Source organism: Electrophorus electricus, chromosome 24 (assembly GCF_013358815.1).
Source record: "Electrophorus electricus isolate fEleEle1 chromosome 24, fEleEle1.pri, whole genome shotgun sequence".
Lineage (NCBI taxonomy): Eukaryota > Metazoa > Chordata > Actinopteri > Gymnotiformes > Gymnotidae > Electrophorus > Electrophorus electricus.
In genome coordinates this window covers 1,596,211-1,617,500 of record NC_049558.1, presented here as the reverse complement: position 1 = coordinate 1,617,500, position 21,290 = coordinate 1,596,211, and the positions used below count along the sequence as shown (strand labels likewise).

Here is a 21,290-nt window from a genome sequence, read left to right as displayed (position 1 = left end):
TGATTTATAGATATTAACATGCCATTGGTCAAATGATTTGGGTTGGCCCTTGTAGGTTTTGACAAGGAGCTCCATGCTGTTATAGTATATAATAGTATTTTTTTCCAGAATAAAAATGATAAGATAGATAGGTCTGTATAAATGTAAATGAGTCAGGTCTATAAATTAAGAAAAATACAGTTAGGTATATGGATAGGTCTCTAGATATGTAAATTATGGGTAGGTCTATAGATATGTAAAATGTGTAAAGAAATGTAAACCTGTAGATTGATGCCACCACAAAAGTGGCACTTGGTACCATTTTAGGCTCTGTGTTCTATACAGACAGAAGAATGAGTTCATGGTTTTGTTTAAGGCACGATGCACAAATCACATTTCAGGAATGTGAAGGGATTTACGCAGATAATCAGAAATGATGCACTGTGCAGTGTCCACTTTTATCGTGTGATCTATAGTTCTGCTAGATGACACTACAAAGAGCACATCCCTCACGTACCCACGAGGACTGCCAAGCCTGGGTTGGATACACTTTATGCTGCATGATGCTCTGGGGGACACTTGCTTTTGGTTGATTTAATTTCTTTACATTTTCTTTTTGATTTTTAAAAAAATTTTGGTTAATTTATTTAATTGTCATAAAACCCTAAAATGAAATGCACCTGGAAATGAAAAGAAAAATTGAATTACAAACGTATGAAACAAACAAACAAAAAAACCCTCACTTGTCCCTTGTCTTTTATGTTTCATAGTAGGAACCAGAAAGAGAAAGTTAGAAGGTCCCAAATGCACTGACCAGTAGGTGTACTATGTGCTTAATACCTGTGAGGTTTCCTTAATTCCTGAGTTTCCTCATTCTGAGGAGGATTCTTGATGGGACCTTGGTGAGCATCTACAGGGGGCTTCAGGAAGGGGAAATTGTAGTTATATTTTAACGTATTTTTTGAATGAAGCCAGGTGGGTTAGATATGTGTGTGTCGGGGGTTTGGGTTTCTTTTTGTTTGTTTGGTGGGTTTTTGGGTTGGCCGGGGGTGAGGGGGGTGGGTGGTGTTGATAAACGTGGCTGTGGGCTATGAGGTAGTATAACACCACACACTAAGTCCAGTGGAGACTCCAGCATTGGACTGTGTAAGTTCAGCCTTGGAGTTTAAATGACCCTGCATGTAATATCTTCCCCTCTCCTGCACCTGCTCTGTTCCCCTCTGTTGTGGCCATCTTGTACTGCAGACCGACAGGTTTCCGCATGTCCAGATCCTCTGTGTGTTGCGTGGAGTCCTCTCTTTGGGGTGGTCTCACTACCCGTCATCCTGAAATGAAACCCTGAGTTTCACAGCAGACTTTGGTTTCATACAGATTCCAGTGTGCCTGTGTTTTGTGAGACTGTATCATTTCTACTTTGTGGTTTGTTGTGTTTTGAAGCAGGGCTTTTTTTAATAAGTATTTTGAAGTTTTGTAATCTTATATCCCCACTGAGTGACCGAACAAAGAGATGGCTCCTGAACACACTGTGTAAGTGTTGTGTGGTTATACCGGAGTGATTATTGTGGATCTTATTGTTCTGTGCATCTGCTGTATGTCTCATCTTATAAAGGGGCTCTAGGCATGGTTACAGCTGCTGATCTGATGTTTTTGATCTAGCTCTTAAAAACCCTCAACTAACTCTGTCACTGTGCAAGTCTCATCTCATCACATACACACAGGATTCTGTGTGTGTGGCTTCTACTGCTGATCTGACATAGTTAAACTGGCTGCTTTATGAAAGCAGTCCTACAAAATGCCTAAAATAACACTTCTCATCATGCCTGGAGACCCCTTTCATCCACACCAGACATTTGGACACACGTACAACTACCTGCGTTCCGTGTGTGTGTGTGTGTGTGTGCGCGTCCACTGCCTCCCCCAGGTCTAAAGACCATTGTTGGCGCCTTGATCCAGTCAGTGAAGAAGCTGTCGGATGTGATGATCCTCACCGTCTTCTGCCTCAGCGTCTTTGCTCTCATTGGCCTGCAGCTGTTCATGGGGAACCTGCGTCAGAAGTGCGTCATCTGGCCCATCAACATCACGGACTCGGTGCTGGCCAACGGCACGCGCGGCCTCGACTGGGACAGTTACATCAAGAACGAGAGTGAGCCACGTCCTGAGCACCTCGCACGCACGGGCACGCTCTCGCGTGCTCTCGTGTGCCTCTGATCTGATCCTTCACATCTACCGTAAAGTGCAGCGCTCCAGGACACTTGCAGTTAATGCGAGTCATTCCTCTGTTTTTTCCCAGCGAATTTCTACTTCCTCCCTGGCAGTCTGGATGCTCTTTTGTGCGGGAACAGCTCAGATTCTGGGTGAGCTGGTCTGGCCGGCTATACACACATACTCACTCCCTCCCTCTCTCTCACTCTCTCAACCCAGCACAGTAAAGACTTTTTAACACTGTTCAACTTGTAGCTCATCACTAGTGGTTTGCTCAGATTTCCTCTCTTTTTTTTGGGGGGGAGTTATTATTTCGTATGTACGTCTGCTTGTGTGTTTCTGCTCAGCCGTTGTCCCGAGGGCTATACGTGTATGAAGGCTGGCCGTAACCCCAACTACGGCTACACCAGCTTCGACAGCTTCGGCTGGGCCTTCCTGGCGCTATTCCGTCTCATGACGCAGGACTACTGGGAGAACTTGTACCAGCTGGTGAGGGTCACGGTCACCAGCCCACTCTGCTGATGCTTCACAGGGTGTCTGGTTTATGCCTCACTGACATCTTGAGTTTTAAAGTGTGTGCATTTCAAGAGCAAAGATGTTAAGTATGTTTATTTATAATGAAACTGTGTGTGTGTGTGTGTGTGTGTGTGTGTGTGTGTGTGTGTGTGTGTGTGTGTGTGTGTCTGTGTGTGTGTGTGTGTCTGTGCGTGTCTGTCTGTATATGAGTGTGAGTGTGTGTCTGTGAGTGTGTGTGTGTGTTTGTCAAACAGTTGATCATGCTCCATTTTGTTCCTAGTAATGGTGACAGTGATTTTGCTACTTATTTACCTGCTTGTTTTAAATACAAACGATGCACGGCACTGATTAGATCCCCCACACTGGTATTGTAAACAGTGCAAGTTCACTAATTAAACTCTTTCAATCTATGAGTCTGCGAAGGTACTTGGCCAATTTGTAATGGCTGAGACACTTTAGGGTCGTGCAGGGTCGATTAGGAAGAGACATGAAATATTAACCTGTGGATGTAGAATGTGGCAGGGGGTGAGAGATGACTCTCAAACAGAAGCTTCTCAGCACACAGGCAAAACTATATCTGGTCCAAGCTCAGAATCCTGGCTTTAATATCTGCCCTCTGCTCTTCTGCGCTGTGCTGGCCTGTATGTACACTTCCCTCTGACGATGTGGCTGTTTAGTGTAACATCCGTGTATCTTAGTCAGTTTGATATGTCCACTGCCTTTGATGGTCTTTTATCAGTGGCTGAGTTAGTCCTGCCGGGTTCTGCTCTGCCCTGTAATCTCCCCTCGCTGCTTGGTACGTCACTATTCTTGTGAGCTTTGTGAAGTGAGTTTCTGATGAATAGGTCAAGCAAGAGCAGTCCTCAGCGCTTAACTCTGCCTTTCACCCAGTTCCTCTTCTCTGCAGTGGTGCCATTGGCCAGCATTGACTCTATTCACATTTATGGTATTTCGCTGACATTTTTATTCTAAACAACTTACAATTATGACCAAGAACAATTTGAGTAATTGAGTGCTGGACTTGTTTCATCAGCTTCCTGTATTAGATCTTCGCTGCTATGAACTTCCATGAAATTCCACTTTACATTAGCATGTTACTGTTTTGCATTGTCAAGATGACACCTTGATTCCTGTTTTTTTTTTTTCTTTCTAGACAGCAGACATTTTCTCCCCCTAAAATTTTTTTTTTTATTACATTTTTGCCTTGAGAAAGAAGTTTTTCAGAATAAATATGATCAGTACCGATGTCTAAATGTAACTGTGAAGTGTGAGGGCCCACCGTTTCTTGGTGAACTCCACACTGTATTGAGATTGAGAAGCAGGGTTCTTCTCTGTTTCCACCCAGACATTACGGGCAGCAGGGAAGACCTACATGATCTTCTTCGTGCTGGTGATCTTCGTGGGCTCCTTCTACCTGGTCAACCTGATCCTGGCTGTGGTGGCCATGGCCTACGAGGAGCAGAACCAGGCCACTATCGAGGAGGCGCAGCGGAAAGAGGAAGAGTTCAAGGCCATGCTGGAGCAGCTGAAGAAACAACAAGAGGATGCCCAGGTCAGCCTCCAGTTCACTCACGTAACTGTGTGGATGGCGTTAGACTCAACTTCCACAGGTCCCTTCCAGTATTACTGGTCTGACATAAGTTCTTGAATCCTAACTATTATATTAGAATTTAGTTCAAGTCCAAGACAGCAGTCCGGTGAGATTTTGAATGGCCCCACCTTTACGGATTGTGTTCCCCCTCCTCGGTGGCTATAGCAGGCCAATGCGATGGCGACACCAGCAGGGACAGTGTCGGAAGACATGGTGGAGGACGACGGCGGAGGCAACCTGTCCTGCAGCTCCTCAGAGATGTCCAAGCTCAGCTCCAAGAGTGCCAAGGAGCGGCGCAATCGCAAGAAGAAGTGGAAACAGAAGGAGCAGGACAAGGAGAAGGGCGATAGCGAAAAGTTTGTGAAGTCCGAGTCGGACGACGGGAGCAAGAGGAGGTTTCGTTTCCCTGACAACCGCCTAGGCCGAAGAACATCCATCATGAACCAGGTCGGTAGGTGTGTGTGTGTGTGTGTGTGTTTAAATGACTGCACATGTGTAGAGAAGCGTTAAGGAAGAGAAAATGAGTTTACTATGTGTACTGAGTGTTCATTATTTAATTATCGATTACCCCAGGAAGGATTAGCAACTTTTACATCTTACTGATTTGTATCCTTACTGCTAAAGCACCATTTTGAATGGTGGAAAAACAACAGTGTAAGCCCTTTTGTGCCTGAAAGGCACGTGTGTGTCTGCACGATCCCCACTGCAGTTGTAACGTGCGTGTGCCCCCCCACCCCGGACACGCCCCTCCCCTGTTCCAGTCTCTCCTCAGCATCCCTGGATCGCCCTTCCTCTCACGGCACAACAGCAAGAGCAGCATCTTCAGCTTCAAGGGCCACGGCCGCGACGGCGGCTCCGAGAACGAGTTCGCCGACGACGAGCACAGCACGGTGGAGGAGAGTGAGGAGCGGCGCGGCTCGCTCTTCAGCCCGTACCGCCGGAGCAGCTACAGCGGCTACCACGGCAAGCGCAACAGCGCTGTGGACTGCAACGGCGTGGTGTCTCTGGTGGGCCCCGGAGGACGCCTCCTGCCTGAGGTGATAATAGATAAGGCAGCTTCTGACGACAGCGTAAGGAAGGCTATGAGCAGATCAGTCTAGGCATGGACCTCTCCTTTCAGAGCCTTGGCATTCTCTCTTTCCTTTCTCTCTCTCGTCTGTTTCTTTCTCTCATCCCCCTTGCATTTGTGTCACTGATGATGATGGGTGTTTTCAGTTTGCCCTGTGAGATGCTGTGTTTGTGTTGCTATGAGCCTGTACATGCTGCCCTCACCTCATTCAAAATGGTCGTTACAAAGTGAAAATAAAAGTCTTGCCTTGCCGCTAGAAGAACTGACACGCATATGAAACTTTTTTTTTCTTCATGTGTGTTGTCAGTTGTTTCTAATGTGCATAAAAACGTGCAGGTTCAGAATTACAAGTGCATATATTTATTAGGTCATGCAAATAATGGATGTAAACTGCATCTCTCATCGCATGTTTCATTTCTCCAGAATAAACATTATAACTCTTACACGTTTTGTCTTGGAAACATCAAAGTGTTTTGTTCAGTATCTGTATTTTTGATGTTCAGTGTCTGTATTGTTGAAGATATTTGTGATTGTTCTGTGTGTATAGTTCATTTAAGTGTGTTTTGAGTTCACATTCATACCTCCTCTTTCAGTTATCCCCTTCAACAGGTTCCTTTTAGGATGAGGAACTGTAATGCATTCTGAGCTTCATTAATGGAAGATGGACCTTCAGATTGCCGTTTGCATGTGACTGAGTGCTTTAGTTATTTTAATCATTACCATGTCATGTTGGGAGTTCTTACTGTCTCTGAGTAATGTAGTCATTTGCTGTCCATCTGATGTCTTCAGGGTTTAAATCACATAATTGACCAGACGCATAATCTCTCAGTCCATCTGTGTGTGTGTGTGTGTGTGTTTGTGCTGCGTTTTGGTGCAGAAGAGTGACAGGCTGTATTAAATCACAGCTTTCATACTAGAGTGCTCCATCGAAATCACGTCTCATTTACTCCTGCTCATATTTCCCTGCACTCCCGTCATCTTCCCGACACCAGAGATGAGAGCCTTTACTTTTTCTTTTCTTCTTACTCGGTTTTCTTGTGTTTCTTCCCCTCTCTCTTTCCTATCATTGACTTACATGTCTAGTCAGCGGCCGTCTCGGAGCGCTGTAGCTAGCATGGTAGTTTGCCATCCTTACGAATCTCTCAGAAGGCCCTTGGGTGTCTTAACCGCAGCACGAAAGCCCACTGACGGATTACGGTGTCTAAGATGTCTTTCCCCTCCCTCTCTGTCTCTTTCCCCTCTTTCCCCTTTCTGACTCTTCTGAATGTGCGCATGCTGATGCATGCTAACTGGCATCCTCTGGCATCCCAGACGGCGCAGTATCATGGAGGCCTCGGAAAGCGGGAGCAGAGAGGAAAGACAAGTTTATTTTTTGCTGCAAATGTCTTCAGGGTTCTGACAAGAGTTGTCAACTGGGCACTATTAGTGAACAGCCTCTGTAGATGACGAGGCAGATCCCTCCAGCTCCTCTGTTCTGATGCCTACATGGTTTTGTGACCTAAAATGTATTTAAATTACTTTTCTAAAAATTTATATATTTTCCTGACCAACCTTAAATTCCTTCTGTTCCTGTGCTGCCGTTCCAACCTCCAGCCACGAGGGGATGTATGGTTTTGTTTATAATGATTTCATTAAACCTCAGTGCTTTTTCTCCTGACAGCCAACCACTGACATTGAAATAAAGAAGAAACTCTCAGGCTCTCTAATGGTTTCTATGGACCAACTCAACACTTCTTTTGGGCGCAAAGAGCGAGCCAACAGCGTGATGAGTGTCATCACCAACACATTAGTAGAGGGTATCTTACCTTGATCCCTTCACTATCCACCAATTTCACATCATGTTTCCTAAACGTTTGGTGCAAATGACAGAGTTCTGGATCATGAAAAATGATTACGTCTGTGATTACTGGTCTCTGTTTTGTCTACAGAACTGGAAGAATCTCAGAGGAAGTGTCCTCCATGTTGGTACAAGTTTGCAAACATCTTCCTTATCTGGGAATGCTGCCCCATGTGGCTGAAGATAAAGGAGATTGTGAACCTGATTGTGATGGACCCCTTTGTGGATTTGGCCATCACCATCTGCATCGTCCTCAACACCCTTTTCATGGCCATGGAACACTACCCCATGACACCACACTTTGAGGGGGTGTTAAGTGTGGGCAACCTGGTGAGGAGCACAAATCCGGCCCTCTGTTCCCTTACATGGTGTTTCTTGTTCTCCATTTTAAGAGTGTATTAATTAAAGACGTTGAGATTAAACATATTACAGTCGCTTGATTAGAGTTCCCCTTCCGCGTGGCTCATATCTTTGGAGTCTGTAGGGATGCTACCAGGATACTGAAAACCATTTTTTCTCTCTCTCTCTCTCTCTCTCTCTCTCTCTCTCTCTCTCTGTGTCTCTCTCTGTCTCTTTCACACACACACATGCAAACATCCATCCACCCACCTACACAGCACCGGCCCCCTTTATCTGTAGCCTTGGTGAAGCCCAGTGCTGTAGGCTCTGGCTGCATTCACAGCCTGATAGGACGCCTGCATTAGTAATTCATGTTGCCCAATCAATAAGCAGCTCTAACATGGCGCCTAATATTCAAACCGGTACAGTTTCCTGCTCCAGTGGCTTTGAATAATGCTGTTCAGAGACGATGTTTATTATTGCAATACTCGTATATAAGTTAACTGTCTTTGGCGTTCTCTGTCTCTCTCTCCTTTTTGTTTCTGTCAAGCTGTCTCTTGCTTTCTCTACCTCTCTGTCTCTCTCTCTCTCACACACACACACACACACACACACACCTATGCACACACAGTATTGACTGCACTATTTTTCACCCAGAGACGTGTACAGGACCTGGTTTGTACAGCCTTACTAGGATTGCTATATTGTGGACAGTAACCCTTTGCTCTTAGTGGCTCTGACTGTGATGTGGGAGACCCTTTTCCAGCTATACGACTGATCCTCTTTAGCCCTCATGCACGTGCTATTGAAAAGGTCTACGATGTTAGAGGTTAATATTTGATCAAAATGATTCATGTGTTTTTAATGACAATAATTTTGTACAGTTTTATTCAGTGATGTTGCTGCTGCTGTTTCTTCTGCTGTTTTCCCCAAGTCTTTTAGAACTTAGGCTGCACGCAAAGAATTGTCGGGGGATTGAAGGTCCAAAAGGATATAATAGTTGAAATATAATAGTTGGAATCCTTGAATACTCCACCAAACGAAGGATGCATTCCTCTACCACATTTAAAGTTTCTCCAAAATAGAGTGGTCTTAAATATCCACCTGGATGATTGCCAGACCGTATCGGCCATTTTTACTCCAGAGGAAGGGGCAGTGCATGTGGAAATCCAGGATGCCAAAGTCCAACAGCCCATAACAAATAACAGAGCTGTTCTTGGGGACTTGTGCAGAAATGCATGGAGTGAGACAAGATGAAGGTTCTCTGGATTTGGTGGATTATTTTGTACAGTGAAATTCTTATACAGGCCCGTTTAATATTGCATCTGGAACCTTCGATGGACAGTATCGTGGAGTGTCAGCCTGGCTGTTTTATGAGTTGCTAAAATACAAACTGAAGTAAAGCAAGTTCAGAGACTAGGTGTGAGTTTTTATTCCATGTTTCTAACATATATTGTTGGTGAGGCAAGAAGTTGACAGAAGAACGGTTAAATTTGATGTCCTTGGGGAAACTGTTGAGGAACACAGGGATTGAGTAGTGTCGAAAGATTGGCGTGCCAATCTTTTCCTGATCAAAGACGTGGATGTTGAAGCTAAGCAGCGCTGAGGTTTTCTCATTGTTTTTGTGGCTAAAACCTACAAACTTAAGGAATTGTATGGAGTTATATATGGCATTTGGCAACTCCACTGAAACCAGGCAAAATCACATTCAGGGTCTTGGAGAAGCTGGTGCAGGTTCATTACAGCCCTAAGCCTTCAGGTCATAGTGCAACATTTTTCACAGCCACATACGTAAAGCAGGAGCTACAGTGGACACACTTATGGCATAACTACAGCAACACTACAGCAACTCTCTGAACACTTTAGTCTGCAGTATAGGTGATGTCATCAAGCATCGACTGATGGAGAAAGCACAATTATTTTCAAAAGGCACGGGACCGTGCACAAGCGATGGAGTTGGCAACTGCTAATACAAAAGATATATGCATGGCTGTCCTCCAAACCAGTTGAATGCTATCACTGTCGGGGTCCACATTTTGCTAATGATTGTCATTTACCTAAAAAGTTCTGAGATGCTATATGTAATCGTAACATTGGCCACAACAAAGCAAAGGCCAAGACCAATGCACGTCATCTACAGTGTGAGAGTAAGAGAGACCGTTTCTGTTGTATGTTCACTATCTGAGAACTCCAAGCAAAGCTGTTTTATCTGGTGCTAGAGGTGGACGTGAAAGAGTTAGGTGTGGAAGTGGACACACATTCCTCTGTACCACTTACAGACTCAGGACTCATTCTAGTGAGTGTGTTCCTCTTCTTAGGACCATAGGGTTGAACATGGTTTACCAAAGCCAAAGAATTGGGGCAAAGCTTTGTGGTGGAGGGAAAGGACCAAGTTTGCTGGGCTGTGACCTACTTGAGAAAATCTACTTAAACTGGGCCAAAATCAAGCATGTGACACTGTCATAATTATACTCAAATACACTGATGTTTTTAATGATGAACTCAGCACCCTCCAGGGTGTGGCAGCTAGTGTAGCTGTAGATGCCCAGACGTTTGTAGAAACCATGCCCAGTGCTGAATGCGATTAAAAGTCCAGGTGGCGGTGGAACTACAGAGCTTCAGTTATGCATCATTGAGCCAGTGGAGTTTACAGACTGGGCAGCCCAAATAGTACAAGTTATGAAAGAGGATGGCTCAGAATGCACAGGAAGACACATTTACAATAATGCAAGCCTCAGAGCTTGAGTCTCCAAGGGAGCTTCAGCTTATCTCCAGCAACATAGGCTCAGCTGCTGCCCCAAGAAGGTCCAAGAGACAGCACAAACCAAGGGTAGATGATGTTTTTGCTACCCTGGAAGGGGGCAAAACTTTTACAAAACTGGACATGACCACGACCGTTGGTTTTTGGGGTGGCATCGAATCCAGCAGTTTTCCAGTGCACGATGAATGTTCTGTAGCAGATTACTGTCGGAGTGTCGATTTGGACAGGATTCTAGTGACATAAAAGAAAGGAGGAGCACTTACAAAATCACAAGCAAGCATTGCAGAAGATGTGAGAGGTGAAGCTATGTCTAAGATACATTCCAAGCCACCAGCGTGACCTAAAGAGACCCCGTCCAAAGAATGTAGCTGAACTTAGATAATTTCTTGGGCTAGTCAGTTATGGGAAGTTTTTACTTGATTTGTCTATAGTACCGGCACCGCTTACCAGTTACTGTATTGCATATAGCCATTAGATATAGCAGGCTGTACAGGAAAAGACTTTCCAGCAAGTGAAACAGCTGCTTCATTCAACAAACCTGATACTGTACTTTGATCCTGAGAAAGACATTGTTCTCTCTCATGACGCAGCCCCCTGTGTTTTTTTGTTTTTTTTTTGGGGGGGGGGGGGGGGGGGTTTCTTCTGTACATTGACATTGTCATAAATATTGCAGTGTTTAGGGCTAGCAGTGAAAAAAAAAAACCCCACAGATGCTGATGCTTTTAGTCATCCACCTGCACATCAAACGTACTTCCATAAACAGTATTACTGCTAGACAGATGGTTACAGCAGATCAAAACTTGGGCAAGATTCAGTGTTGTTGCAAGAGGAACTTAAACCCTGTGCAAGGCATCAGCTTGAATCGAGTGTTCATGATGGCTGTATTCTGTGGTGCTCCAGAGTTCTGGATCTGGTTCTGACCCGGTGCTCAGGTGATGGAGACTTACATGAAGTCTGTTTCAATGATGAAAAGCCTTGCTAGGTCTTTTGCTTGGTGTCCAGGGATGGTCCACCCCATAATGGGGAAAGTATAGGCATTTTTGGAATGTCAGAGTAAAACAACATGGCAGAACTGCCCCTCTACTCTTGGGAATGTGTGGGTTGTACCTGGATTTTGCCGATAGTTTTATGCGTTACACGTCTCTTGTGCTGGTAGCCGAGCAAAGTAAATGGCTGGAAACACACATCGTGATGAATACAACTGCCACCAACACCACAGAGGCGGTCCAAAACATCTTTGCCATCCATGGTTTCCAGACTTGGTGGGCACTGATAATTGGCCCACTTTCACTAGTGAGGTACTCCGGGAATTTAGGCAGATGGAATTTGTCATGTGTGCACAGCATCTTGTCAACCTGTCTCAAATGGCTTGGCGGAGCGAAGAGTTGCCGCTTTGAAAGAGGGATTGAAGAAAATCTCTCTCAACCAAGCTAGCACACATCCAGTGCTGCATCACTCTACACACAATGACCTGGGTCTCCCCAGCAGAAAGTCTTATGAGAAGAAAGCCCGAATCTCATCTGGGCCTTTTTCAACCAGATGTTGGAGCAAAGGTTTGATCAGAGAGGTTGGACCTTTCAGGCCAGCAGATAGAGTAGTTGAAAAATATTTTGCTACTGGCTCACATCGGTTCTCAGAGATCTTTTATGGTCAGTCTGGTTCAGTGTCATATGTGGTGAGTCTGTTGGAGGATGAAGGATTTATAGACATCTGGATCATATGTAGGCCTGCTCTGACACAAAGGAGGAGGAATGACACAGTGTTTTCTAGCAGAGATTGTGAACAGTGCTATAGGATGTGATCTAATACCTGCACTGTTGGAAAGCACTGATGGGCTGGTGGCACCTGCTGTTCTGGTTCCGGTCTTGGTCCCAGTCCCTAACATGGACACAGAAGGTCAGAAGTCTCCAAGGGCGCTTCAGCTCATCACCAGCAATATAGGCTCAGCTGCTACCCTGAGGAGGTCCTAGAGACAGCACAAACCTTCTGCCACATACCAACAGTTGTTGGCATGTGGCTCTGTTTATTTTATGGGTTCAGTTGAAGTTGGGAGAAGAGTAAAAGGTGGCAACCTTCAGGAACAGAATATCTGTTGGACATTTGTGACACTGTGCCTTGTGATTTGTTCTGCTTTGATCGTTAATAACAAAATGTAGCATTTAATAAGTTTAGTTCAATATTGACAAGATCTCTCTTATTACAAAGAGAAAATAGTTTAACTGGTTTACCTCCATATAAATCTGTTTGATATTAGTGACTTTATTTCAGACCGTTTGGCACCTAAAACCAGCACCATAATCCTCAGCCTGGGTTTACTGTGTGGGTTTATCTTTAGGGCGTCAGTCGCAATATTGTCATTACAACAAAGTTCTAAAACTGCTGTTTCTTTTATAGGTGTTTACAGGAATCTTCACTGCCGAAATGGTTGCCAAACTGGTTGCTATGGACCCATATTACTACTTCCAGGAGGGCTGGAACATCTTTGACGGTTTCATCGTGAGCCTGAGCTTGATGGAGCTCGGTCTGGCCAACGTGGAGGGCCTGTCGGTGCTGAGATCATTCCGTTTGGTAAACACTCTTCTGAAACTTGTTCTTAGCAGAGCTAAGCCTAATATGCTTTTATATATGAAACTTTGATTCTGAATATTGTGAATGAGTCCTGACAGTCTCCTACAGAGCATCTAGTATGAGACCCTCCTTTCTGTTTGTTCCATATAAATGTTCTAGAATTATGTTTCAGATCAGGTATCTCACGCGCTGACCTTCAGTGCTTACCTTTTCTTTTTTGTGTTTCTGTGCTGTTTTCCCTCACGTCTCCCCTCAGCTGAGGGTCTTTAAGCTGGCAAAGTCGTGGCCCACCCTGAACATGCTGATCAAGATCATCGGCAACTCGGTGGGCGCCCTGGGCAACCTGACGCTGGTGCTGGCCATCATCGTCTTCATCTTCGCCGTGGTGGGCATGCAGCTGTTCGGGAAGAGCTACAAGGACTGCGTGTGCAAGATCGCCCAGGACTGCGAGCTGCCACGCTGGCACATGAACGACTTCTTCCACTCCTTCCTGATTGTGTTCCGCGTGCTGTGTGGCGAGTGGATCGAGACCATGTGGGACTGCATGGAGGTGGCTGGCCAGGGCATGTGCCTCATCGTCTTCATGATGGTGATGGTGATCGGGAACCTGGTGGTGAGTGTTGCGTCAGCAGCAGTGTGCAAATCTGAAAAATGACACGTTTACAGGACGCAGATCCTCATGCAAATGTAGTTACATAGTGTTGATGAAAACTGCCCATAATGAGGTGGAGACCTGCTTAATAAGGTTCTGGAACCTGCTTTGGTAGAATCCAAAAAACTTGCATAGTTAACCACAGTTTAACTCGTAATCCCATATAATGCCATTCAGCATCTACTCTCTCTCGGCATTAACGAAACAGAGCGTCTAATGTTTGACCTGCACACGTGGAGGGTGGCGCTCTGTGGCTGGTGTTGACGTGTCCTGTGCCGCTCCGCAGGTCTTGAATCTTTTCCTTGCTTTGCTGCTGAGCTCCTTCAGCGCTGACAATCTGGCCGCCACCGACGACGACGGGGAAATGAACAACCTGCAGATCGCTGTGAACCGCATCAAGAAAGGGATCGCCTGGATCAAGGCCAAGGTGCGTCAGCTGATGGGCCTCATTCTCAGGAGGAAGGTGACGGATGAGGCCAAGCCCCTAGATGAGCTGTACGACAGGACGTTGACCTGCATGGCCAATCACACGGGCGTGGACATCAACCGTGACCTGGACTACCAGAAGAACGGCAACGGCACAACCAGTGGGATCGGCAGCAGTGTGGGCAAGTACATGCTCGACGAGGACCACATGTCCTTCATCCACAACCCCAACCTGACTGTGTGCGTCCCCATCGCTGCCGGGGAGTCCGATTTCGAGAATCTGAACACAGAGGACTTCAGCAGCGAGTCGGAGGCCGAGGGCAGCAAAGATGGAGTGAGTGTATGTATGTGTGCCTGCGCGTGCGTGTGCGGGAGGGGACAGAAATGCTCAGATGTGGTATATTTGAAGAGCATGCTGATGTTGAGATGTGAGCAGAGTTGTTATATAGTGAAGTGAAAATAAAACCAAAAATAACACTTGGGTCTTGTGAATTAAAATGGAAATTGACTCAGAGTCAAAATTAATAATAACTGAGATTAAAATGATATGAAATAACAAAAATTGTTAGTTTGTCAATAAGTATTAGATCTAAAAAGCATGTTTTTTTAGGCTGGTCATTTGAAAAATGACTGGCCAGGAACATATGTTGTGTATAAGATAGGTTCAGTGGTATCATTACTAAAACTGAAAATGTCTTACAATATATAACGTATATAGCTTAAATAAACACTGCATTTCACAAGGAAGCCTTAAAAATAAAGAAAAAACTGCATTAAATGCAAAACTATTACACAGTTGCTTGAGCCTGAATGGAGCTGGCTGAATGGACTGTGTCTGTAAGTGGGAGAGTCCAATAAATTTATTTTTCCCCAAATTCAGAGTAAAAGTACATTTGAATTGTATACCAACAACTTAGTTAATTTAGTTAGTTTTTTATATCAGCGCTCAAACAGAGCTGTGTACTGCTGCTCTGGTTGGAGGCCAGTCATAAACCCATGCCTGGTGTGTGCTGATCAATCATCTCTGATAGATTTATGCTTTTCCTAGAAAGTGGTGTAATGTGACCTTCCCCTGTTGCCCTGTGTTAGCTGGATGACACCAGTTCCTCAGAGGGCAGCACTATAGATATTAAACTAGAGGTGGAGGAGGCTGTGGTGGTGGAGGCTGTGGAGGAGTATGTCGACCCAGAAGCCTGCTGGACCGAAGGTACCGACCAACAAGTCCAATTTTATTCCGAAATCAACTCACATGGGTCAACCAGTCTATGAATCTCTATGTAATGTACTCATTTACTTCTTTGCACGAAGGTGTTTGTGGCTTGCTTTCTAGTTAATTTTAATTGCTGTGTGTGCTTATTAGCTGATGAGCTTTGGGCTGATTTTTAGGCTGGCCTTCGAGCCAGTGATGGGGGGGGCTAAGGAAAGGCTGGTGTTTTGCAGCTTGTATTGCGCGCTACAAGTGCTGTGAGGTGTCCATCACTGAAGGTTGGGGCAAGTACTGGTGGTACCTCCGCAAGACCTGCTATCTGATTGTTGAACACAACTGGTTTGAAACCCTCATCATCTTCATGATTCTGCTTAGCAGTGGAGCCTTGGTGAGTTCTCACACACACACACACACACATATATATACTTACAGACACGCATTCACATTCACGCGCACACTCTTGCGATGACTGTGTATTGGAGTAAAATGCTACAGTCGTGCGGGCTGAGATGGAAACATGCTACTGTTATGTAATTAATGGACCGTACCATTCATTAAATGGGGGGAGCCGCTTCTGTTGTTGGCAAGGCTCTTCGCCTTTGCACCACTAATGCAGCCAAAATAGGAACACAATGGGGCCCAACCACGCCTTACTCAGTAGCACTGCAAACTGACACTGCTCTTTGTTTTCAAATAAATCACAGAACAAATTATTCAAGTAAATCACAGAACAAATTATTTCTGATATAAAAATATTTATTTTATTATATAAATTCTGATTTTCTCTTTCTGCCCTTTCCCTCCTAGTCGGGCAGTGGGGACCGTTACCATCACTGTACCTTGGGAAACTGCTCGCCAAGCCAGGATATGAGATCATTTCCTTTCAGAGCTTTATCTCACTGTCAGCGTCTCTCTGCAGGCCTTCGAAGATGTTTACATTGAACAGAGGAAGACTATTCGCATCATCCTGGAGTATGCTGACAGGGTGTTCACCTACATCTTCATACTGGAGATGCTTCTGAAGTGGGTGGCCTACGGTTTTGTGAAGTATTTCACCAACGCCTGGTGCTGGCTGGACTTCTTCATCGTGGACGTAAGTCCCGCCTCTTTGTTTGCCGGATGTCGGTTGTGGTGATGAGATATTGTGGGATTGCCTCACACATGCACACCTTGCTGGTCAGAGTGGCACCCCCTGTGGCCAAATATGAAACATGATGAAAGATGGGATTGCTTACTGGATTATTAATTATTTGAGAAGGTTTAGTCGATATTTTATATAGATTATATAGTGTTGTGTAGGTTTGATGGTAATATGTATTTAATGTGATGTCATAGTATAACATTTTATGCTGCTACCAGTATCAAAGGATTCCTGTATTTTTGACAAGGCTTTGAAACATTTCGAGCTTTTTAATGTTTAATAATTATGCATTTTTAGCAGAACAGGCATGAAGGAAGGTATTAGCTGTGCATGTTGATCAAGAATCTATCGGTGGTGGCTATGTAAACATTCAGGTTTTAGAGAGGGCTTAAAATATGTTCAATTAGTGCCATATCTTTAATTGGAGAAAAAAAAGGTTAAGTGGCAATCTTTGTTGCAGACAACACAAGAAAAATGTCATGTCCTCACAAATGTCTGCTCAATGTCTGCTGTTGTGCTACAGATACACGCATCTTCAGCAAAGCCGTGCCAGGGTGGCTCTTGGGATTTGGAAGTGGGGTGTGACTGTGTTGGGCAATATGTGAAAGGAAACACTTGATTCTAAAATGGGATGGTGGTGGTATGCAGAGGTGACACATATGAGAGGCCGTCAGCAATTCTACCAGTCACTGCTTTTAGAAGCCCTAATGTTAATGGAAGATGGAGGTATCACCCATGCAGAACCATGAAGACATTGTACTTCTGTGTGCTGCTAAGATGCTTGAATATTTAGAGCAATTCTCTGCTAGCGTGCTCAGAGTATCCTGCATGACTAGCAAAGAATTGTTTGCACCTGTATATTTCCCTCATTATATACAATCAAAAACTAATTTGAGAGGGCATGTGTGTTAGAAGAAAAAAAACAACACACGACAGTAAATGCATCAATAACAAGATTATTGATATTCAAGCACTGCTCAGTCCTTCAAGGCTATTGTTTTGAAAACAATGAGAGTGTGTTGTCTATTGCAGTGAATTATAATGATGTGCCTCAGGACTGAGCCCATTCTTGGCCCTTACTGTGAGAGACCCTCCAAGTGTTATGCATTTCTTTGTTGCATCAAGATTAAAATGTGTGTATAGTATACTCTGAATGTAGCTGCGATATGAAATGCCCTTAGAGGCTGACCTCACAGTAATGTACAATCTTGTATGGGTGTGTCATGGTGCCCATGTGCTTCTCTCATGGTGTGTTTGTGTGTGAGAGAAAGAGTGTGTGATCTCGTGTTGTTCCTGAACTAACTGCCTTCCAGCAGAAAACATCCTTCTTGACGCTCTTTTCCAGACGTAGACTGACATGCAGCTTGGCGAGATGGGGTGTCAGATCCCAGTTACAGTGAAGCCACCTTAGTCAGACACAGCCAAGTTGGATATTTAGCACAGCAGTTGTTTTCAAGCTACGCATTCAGAAAAAAAAAGGCTAGGTCCTCTTAGGTAACATTCATTTTTATAGCTAAATATAAAACCACACACAGTCATATTTACATCAGTTTAATTATGTTTTCTGTAACAGTTATGTAGCTTTTTGAGTGACTCATATTTAAAAATAAGGGAAGAATAATAATGAACCCACCGCTAAAAAACACAGTTACAGCCATAGAACAAATGTACAGTGAGCAGTATAATCCACTTCTGCAGTCACCCCATCAACCCTCCTGCTTTAGCTGGAGCAAGGGATCATGGGACTTGCAGTTCTGCGCATACTCTCCCAACACTTGGTTTAACTACATTTCCCAAGCTGGATAAACAGTGCTGCCCACCCTGTCTCACCAATCCTTACCTGGGAATGTGTGAGGTAGTGCTATAGAGGTGTGACCCACGGCGGACGGTGAGTGTGGGCTCTCTGCCACGGTTTCTGTTTTGCGTCCCGTCTGTGACCCGTGCCTCTTGCTGTGCTGTGTTATGCATTTGACACTGTGCTGCTCAACAAAGGGACCACGGCGGTCAGGTGCAGCGTGCGTCTGTGTGAGGAGGCCTTCCTCTCCCTGACAGCCCTCATCCTTTTCCATTCTTTCTGCACTTGCCATCGCATCTCTAAGCTCATGCTTTTGATTTTCAGTTCATTGTATTGAGTGTTTTGCCAAGGATCTCAATAACTTTTCCATGTTTTCTTTCTGGTCATAATAAGCAATGCACGTGCTATAGAGTGCTGCTCTATTGACTCCTTTATTTGGTGATCGAAGCAGAAGTTGTGACATCTGATCGAACTGACTAAGTTACTGCTTCCTTCGGGAAAGACTTAATAGTACTTATTTATGGACATTCAGCATGTCCTAAGTCACAAGTCAAACAACCAGTAATCAAAAACTGACTGGTTCGAGCATGGATCATCAGTCATTTGGATTACATTTGGATTATGTTTAGATTACGTTTGGATTATGTTTAAATAGCATTTGCTTCTTTTTATATCCCTTATTTTTGGCTTTAGTTTCCTGTCTTCATTTGGCCGCCCCTCTCATTGACTTTGCCTTGCAGAGCGAGAACGTTGACCCCTGAGGAGCATTAGGTCTGCGTGGGCCGTACCAGCTGGCTCAGGGGCCCGGGCCCCTTCATACAGGGGCCCTCCACGGGCTCAGACTGAGGCTAAAGGTGACCATTACCTGCAAAGATCCAACCTTTAGATAAAGGTGAAAGCTTTATACACCCAACTCTGGACCTAGGGCTGCCTTAGGGAGCAGAGCTGTGCAGAAGCTGTTAGAGATCACCATCTTACAAGCTTTGGTGGGCATCTCATTTGGGAGGGAAATGGTTATATAACAGTTTTGCTTTGTGGGGAAAATAAGCAGAGGTTCTCTATCCCAGTCCTGCACACTCCTTACATGTTACAGGAATTTCACTGCTTCCCTGACACAGCTAATTGATAATTAGATGGTAAGTCAAACAAGTTGTTTTGTGTTTGGAAAATGTACAGACAAGGTAGAGGAGGAGTTTGGGAACCACTGTACTAAATAAAAATATTCCAATTGGATTGCGAGGATTAAACGGGATTTACTGGACAAAGCCCTAAAGAGAAAAAGAACCCCTAAAGCGCGTGTTAAGCAAGCATTCTTAGCATTCTTCACTGGTGTACGATTCTGTTCCTTTCCATGTAAAAACTCTAGTTAGCATACTCTAGACATGAAATGCCTTTGATTTCAAGTGGAGTCCAGACTCAGAATAAAGCTTTCACCTCGGTTAGAATCCCCTGTGAGTTGGTCGGCTTTGGGTGTTGTGCACTTTTGCTGTGTTTTTACCAAGTCTTTGTCCATTGCTGTTCAGAGGGGCTCAAATCTGTATGTATCCCTCTACAAAGGAACTCAAGTCCTGATTTTAATGGCCAGTGCCTTGTCCTGATGCACATCTGTGTTTCCTCGTCATCTTAATTCATTAAGTCCTACGTGTCGGTGTAATAAATTACATACCAGGGCATGTATTCAGGAGAGTATATACCAGAGAGTTTCTAGAGGTAAGTGGTTTTTCATTCACATAGGTGACCTGTGCGCACCTATTCCTTACACTAGCGCTGTGACATTTGGAGTGGGTGCTTATCGGGCACGTTTCGGACGGCACTGAGAATCTCCCAGGACTTCAGTTTCTGTAGTACGATCTTGTCCTTTCAGTACTGTCCAGTTAGATGAGCTCCCCTAAACCCCCCTCTTCCCTTTGTTATGCTGTGTTAGTGTGGTCTTTTGAGTCGTTATAAACTCTGTGTGAAATGAATGTAACTGGCAACCCTGGCATACATGTACATGTTTACCTGTATTCTTTCTCTTAGGTTCCATTAGTATGTCTGTCTTAAATTAAATGGGATTTTATGCCTCAGCCACGAGCAACAAGGAGAGACAGTGTTAGAAGGGCAAGGGTAAGGTTCTTGTAGTCTGTTGGGGGTTTTTTGTTGAACATCTGCAGGGATGCCTCTACCTCCTTTAACCCTTCCTCCCCAGTCACCAACTCCCCAAGGTGCTCTAACCTTTTCACTACCTAAATCAGACTGGCGTTGTGCTACTTTGCCTTCTCTCTCCCTTTGTTTGAGTCTTATGCCTCTCTGTCTATTTCAACCACAAGTTTCTTCGCAGGTACAAAGAAGCTCACAAGATATGCTGACCTTACAAAATTAACAGAACTCAAAAGCCAGGGGCATATATGTTGCCTCTAAACACTTATATACCCATAATCCATACTAAACAAGTATCTCTCTCTCTCTCTCTCTCGCTCCCTCCCTCCCTCTGTCTCTCTCGATCTCTCTCGCGGATATATACATGTATAAAAGCAGTGTTATATATGTATATACCCATCCACGCACTTCTATATGTGTGTAAAGCAAGGTTCAAACAGATCTAGAATCACCTCTTCCCTAGAGAGCTCTGCCCATCTAACAGTCTGGATCCTTTTTTGCTTCTCTGTTTCTGTGTAGGTGTCTATAGTCAGCCTTATAGCTAATGCGCTGGGCTACTCCGATCTAGGCCCCATTAAATCACTCAGGACACTCAGGGCCCTGAGACCACTCAGAGCATTGTCCCGTTTTGAGGGGATGAGGGTAAGAAAAGCTATAGAGCTGATCCTTCTGCATGCCCATTCAACAGTTACAGCATGCTAGAACTGATCAAAACAAAAACAAAAAAAAGAGAACAACAACGCCAAAGGGGGATATTTTTTTTTTAAACAACAACCAGTGAAAAGAAGTTACCCTTTTCATGCCTGATAATCTCATGTGCCAGTATTTGAGCCATGACACAGCTGAGATAAGCAGAAAAACTCTGTAAACACAAGAATTTTCTTGTGTTCATTCATAAATAATTCCACAGAACAGAAAATAATAAAGATTTTAAAGGCATTCTTTTCAAAGCTGCCTCATCCCAAATTGTAATACAATTATATTTTTGTAAAAAAAACAAAAACAAATTGGCATTAAAAACAACAAAGCAATATAACAGTTTTTGTTAGTTTTTTATTTATTTTTTTT

General features: G+C 44.3%; 1 protein-coding gene across 15 annotated transcripts in view; it reads left to right on the top strand.

The window, feature by feature from the left end:
* The window catches only part of scn8aa (sodium channel, voltage gated, type VIII, alpha subunit a), a 44,750-nt gene that overhangs the window by 12,659 nt on the left and 10,801 nt on the right, over positions 1 to 21,290 (top strand). For 4 of the 15 annotated variants that reach the window (XM_027021339.2, XM_027021342.2, XM_027021341.2 and 1 more), the window contains 15 exons: positions 1,901 to 2,122; positions 2,270 to 2,333; positions 2,529 to 2,670; positions 4,043 to 4,249; positions 4,454 to 4,735; positions 5,050 to 5,358; positions 7,018 to 7,153; positions 7,286 to 7,524; positions 12,689 to 12,862; positions 13,119 to 13,475; positions 13,801 to 14,280; positions 15,030 to 15,147; positions 15,381 to 15,535; positions 16,067 to 16,240; positions 20,742 to 20,864. In XM_027021339.2, the coding sequence (XP_026877140.2) occupies positions 1,901 to 2,122; positions 2,270 to 2,333; positions 2,529 to 2,670; positions 4,043 to 4,249; positions 4,454 to 4,735; positions 5,050 to 5,358; positions 7,018 to 7,153; positions 7,286 to 7,524; positions 12,689 to 12,862; positions 13,119 to 13,475; positions 13,801 to 14,280; positions 15,030 to 15,147; positions 15,381 to 15,535; positions 16,067 to 16,240; positions 20,742 to 20,864 (3,182 nt within the window). The remainder of the gene's footprint in view (positions 1 to 1,900; positions 2,123 to 2,269; positions 2,334 to 2,528; positions 2,671 to 4,042; positions 4,250 to 4,453; positions 4,736 to 5,049; positions 5,359 to 7,017; positions 7,154 to 7,285; positions 7,525 to 12,688; positions 12,863 to 13,118; positions 13,476 to 13,800; positions 14,281 to 15,029; positions 15,148 to 15,380; positions 15,536 to 16,066; positions 16,241 to 20,741; positions 20,865 to 21,290) is intronic. The other 11 variants (XM_027021353.2, XM_027021354.2, XM_027021346.2 and 8 more) reach the window with 6 other exon arrangements.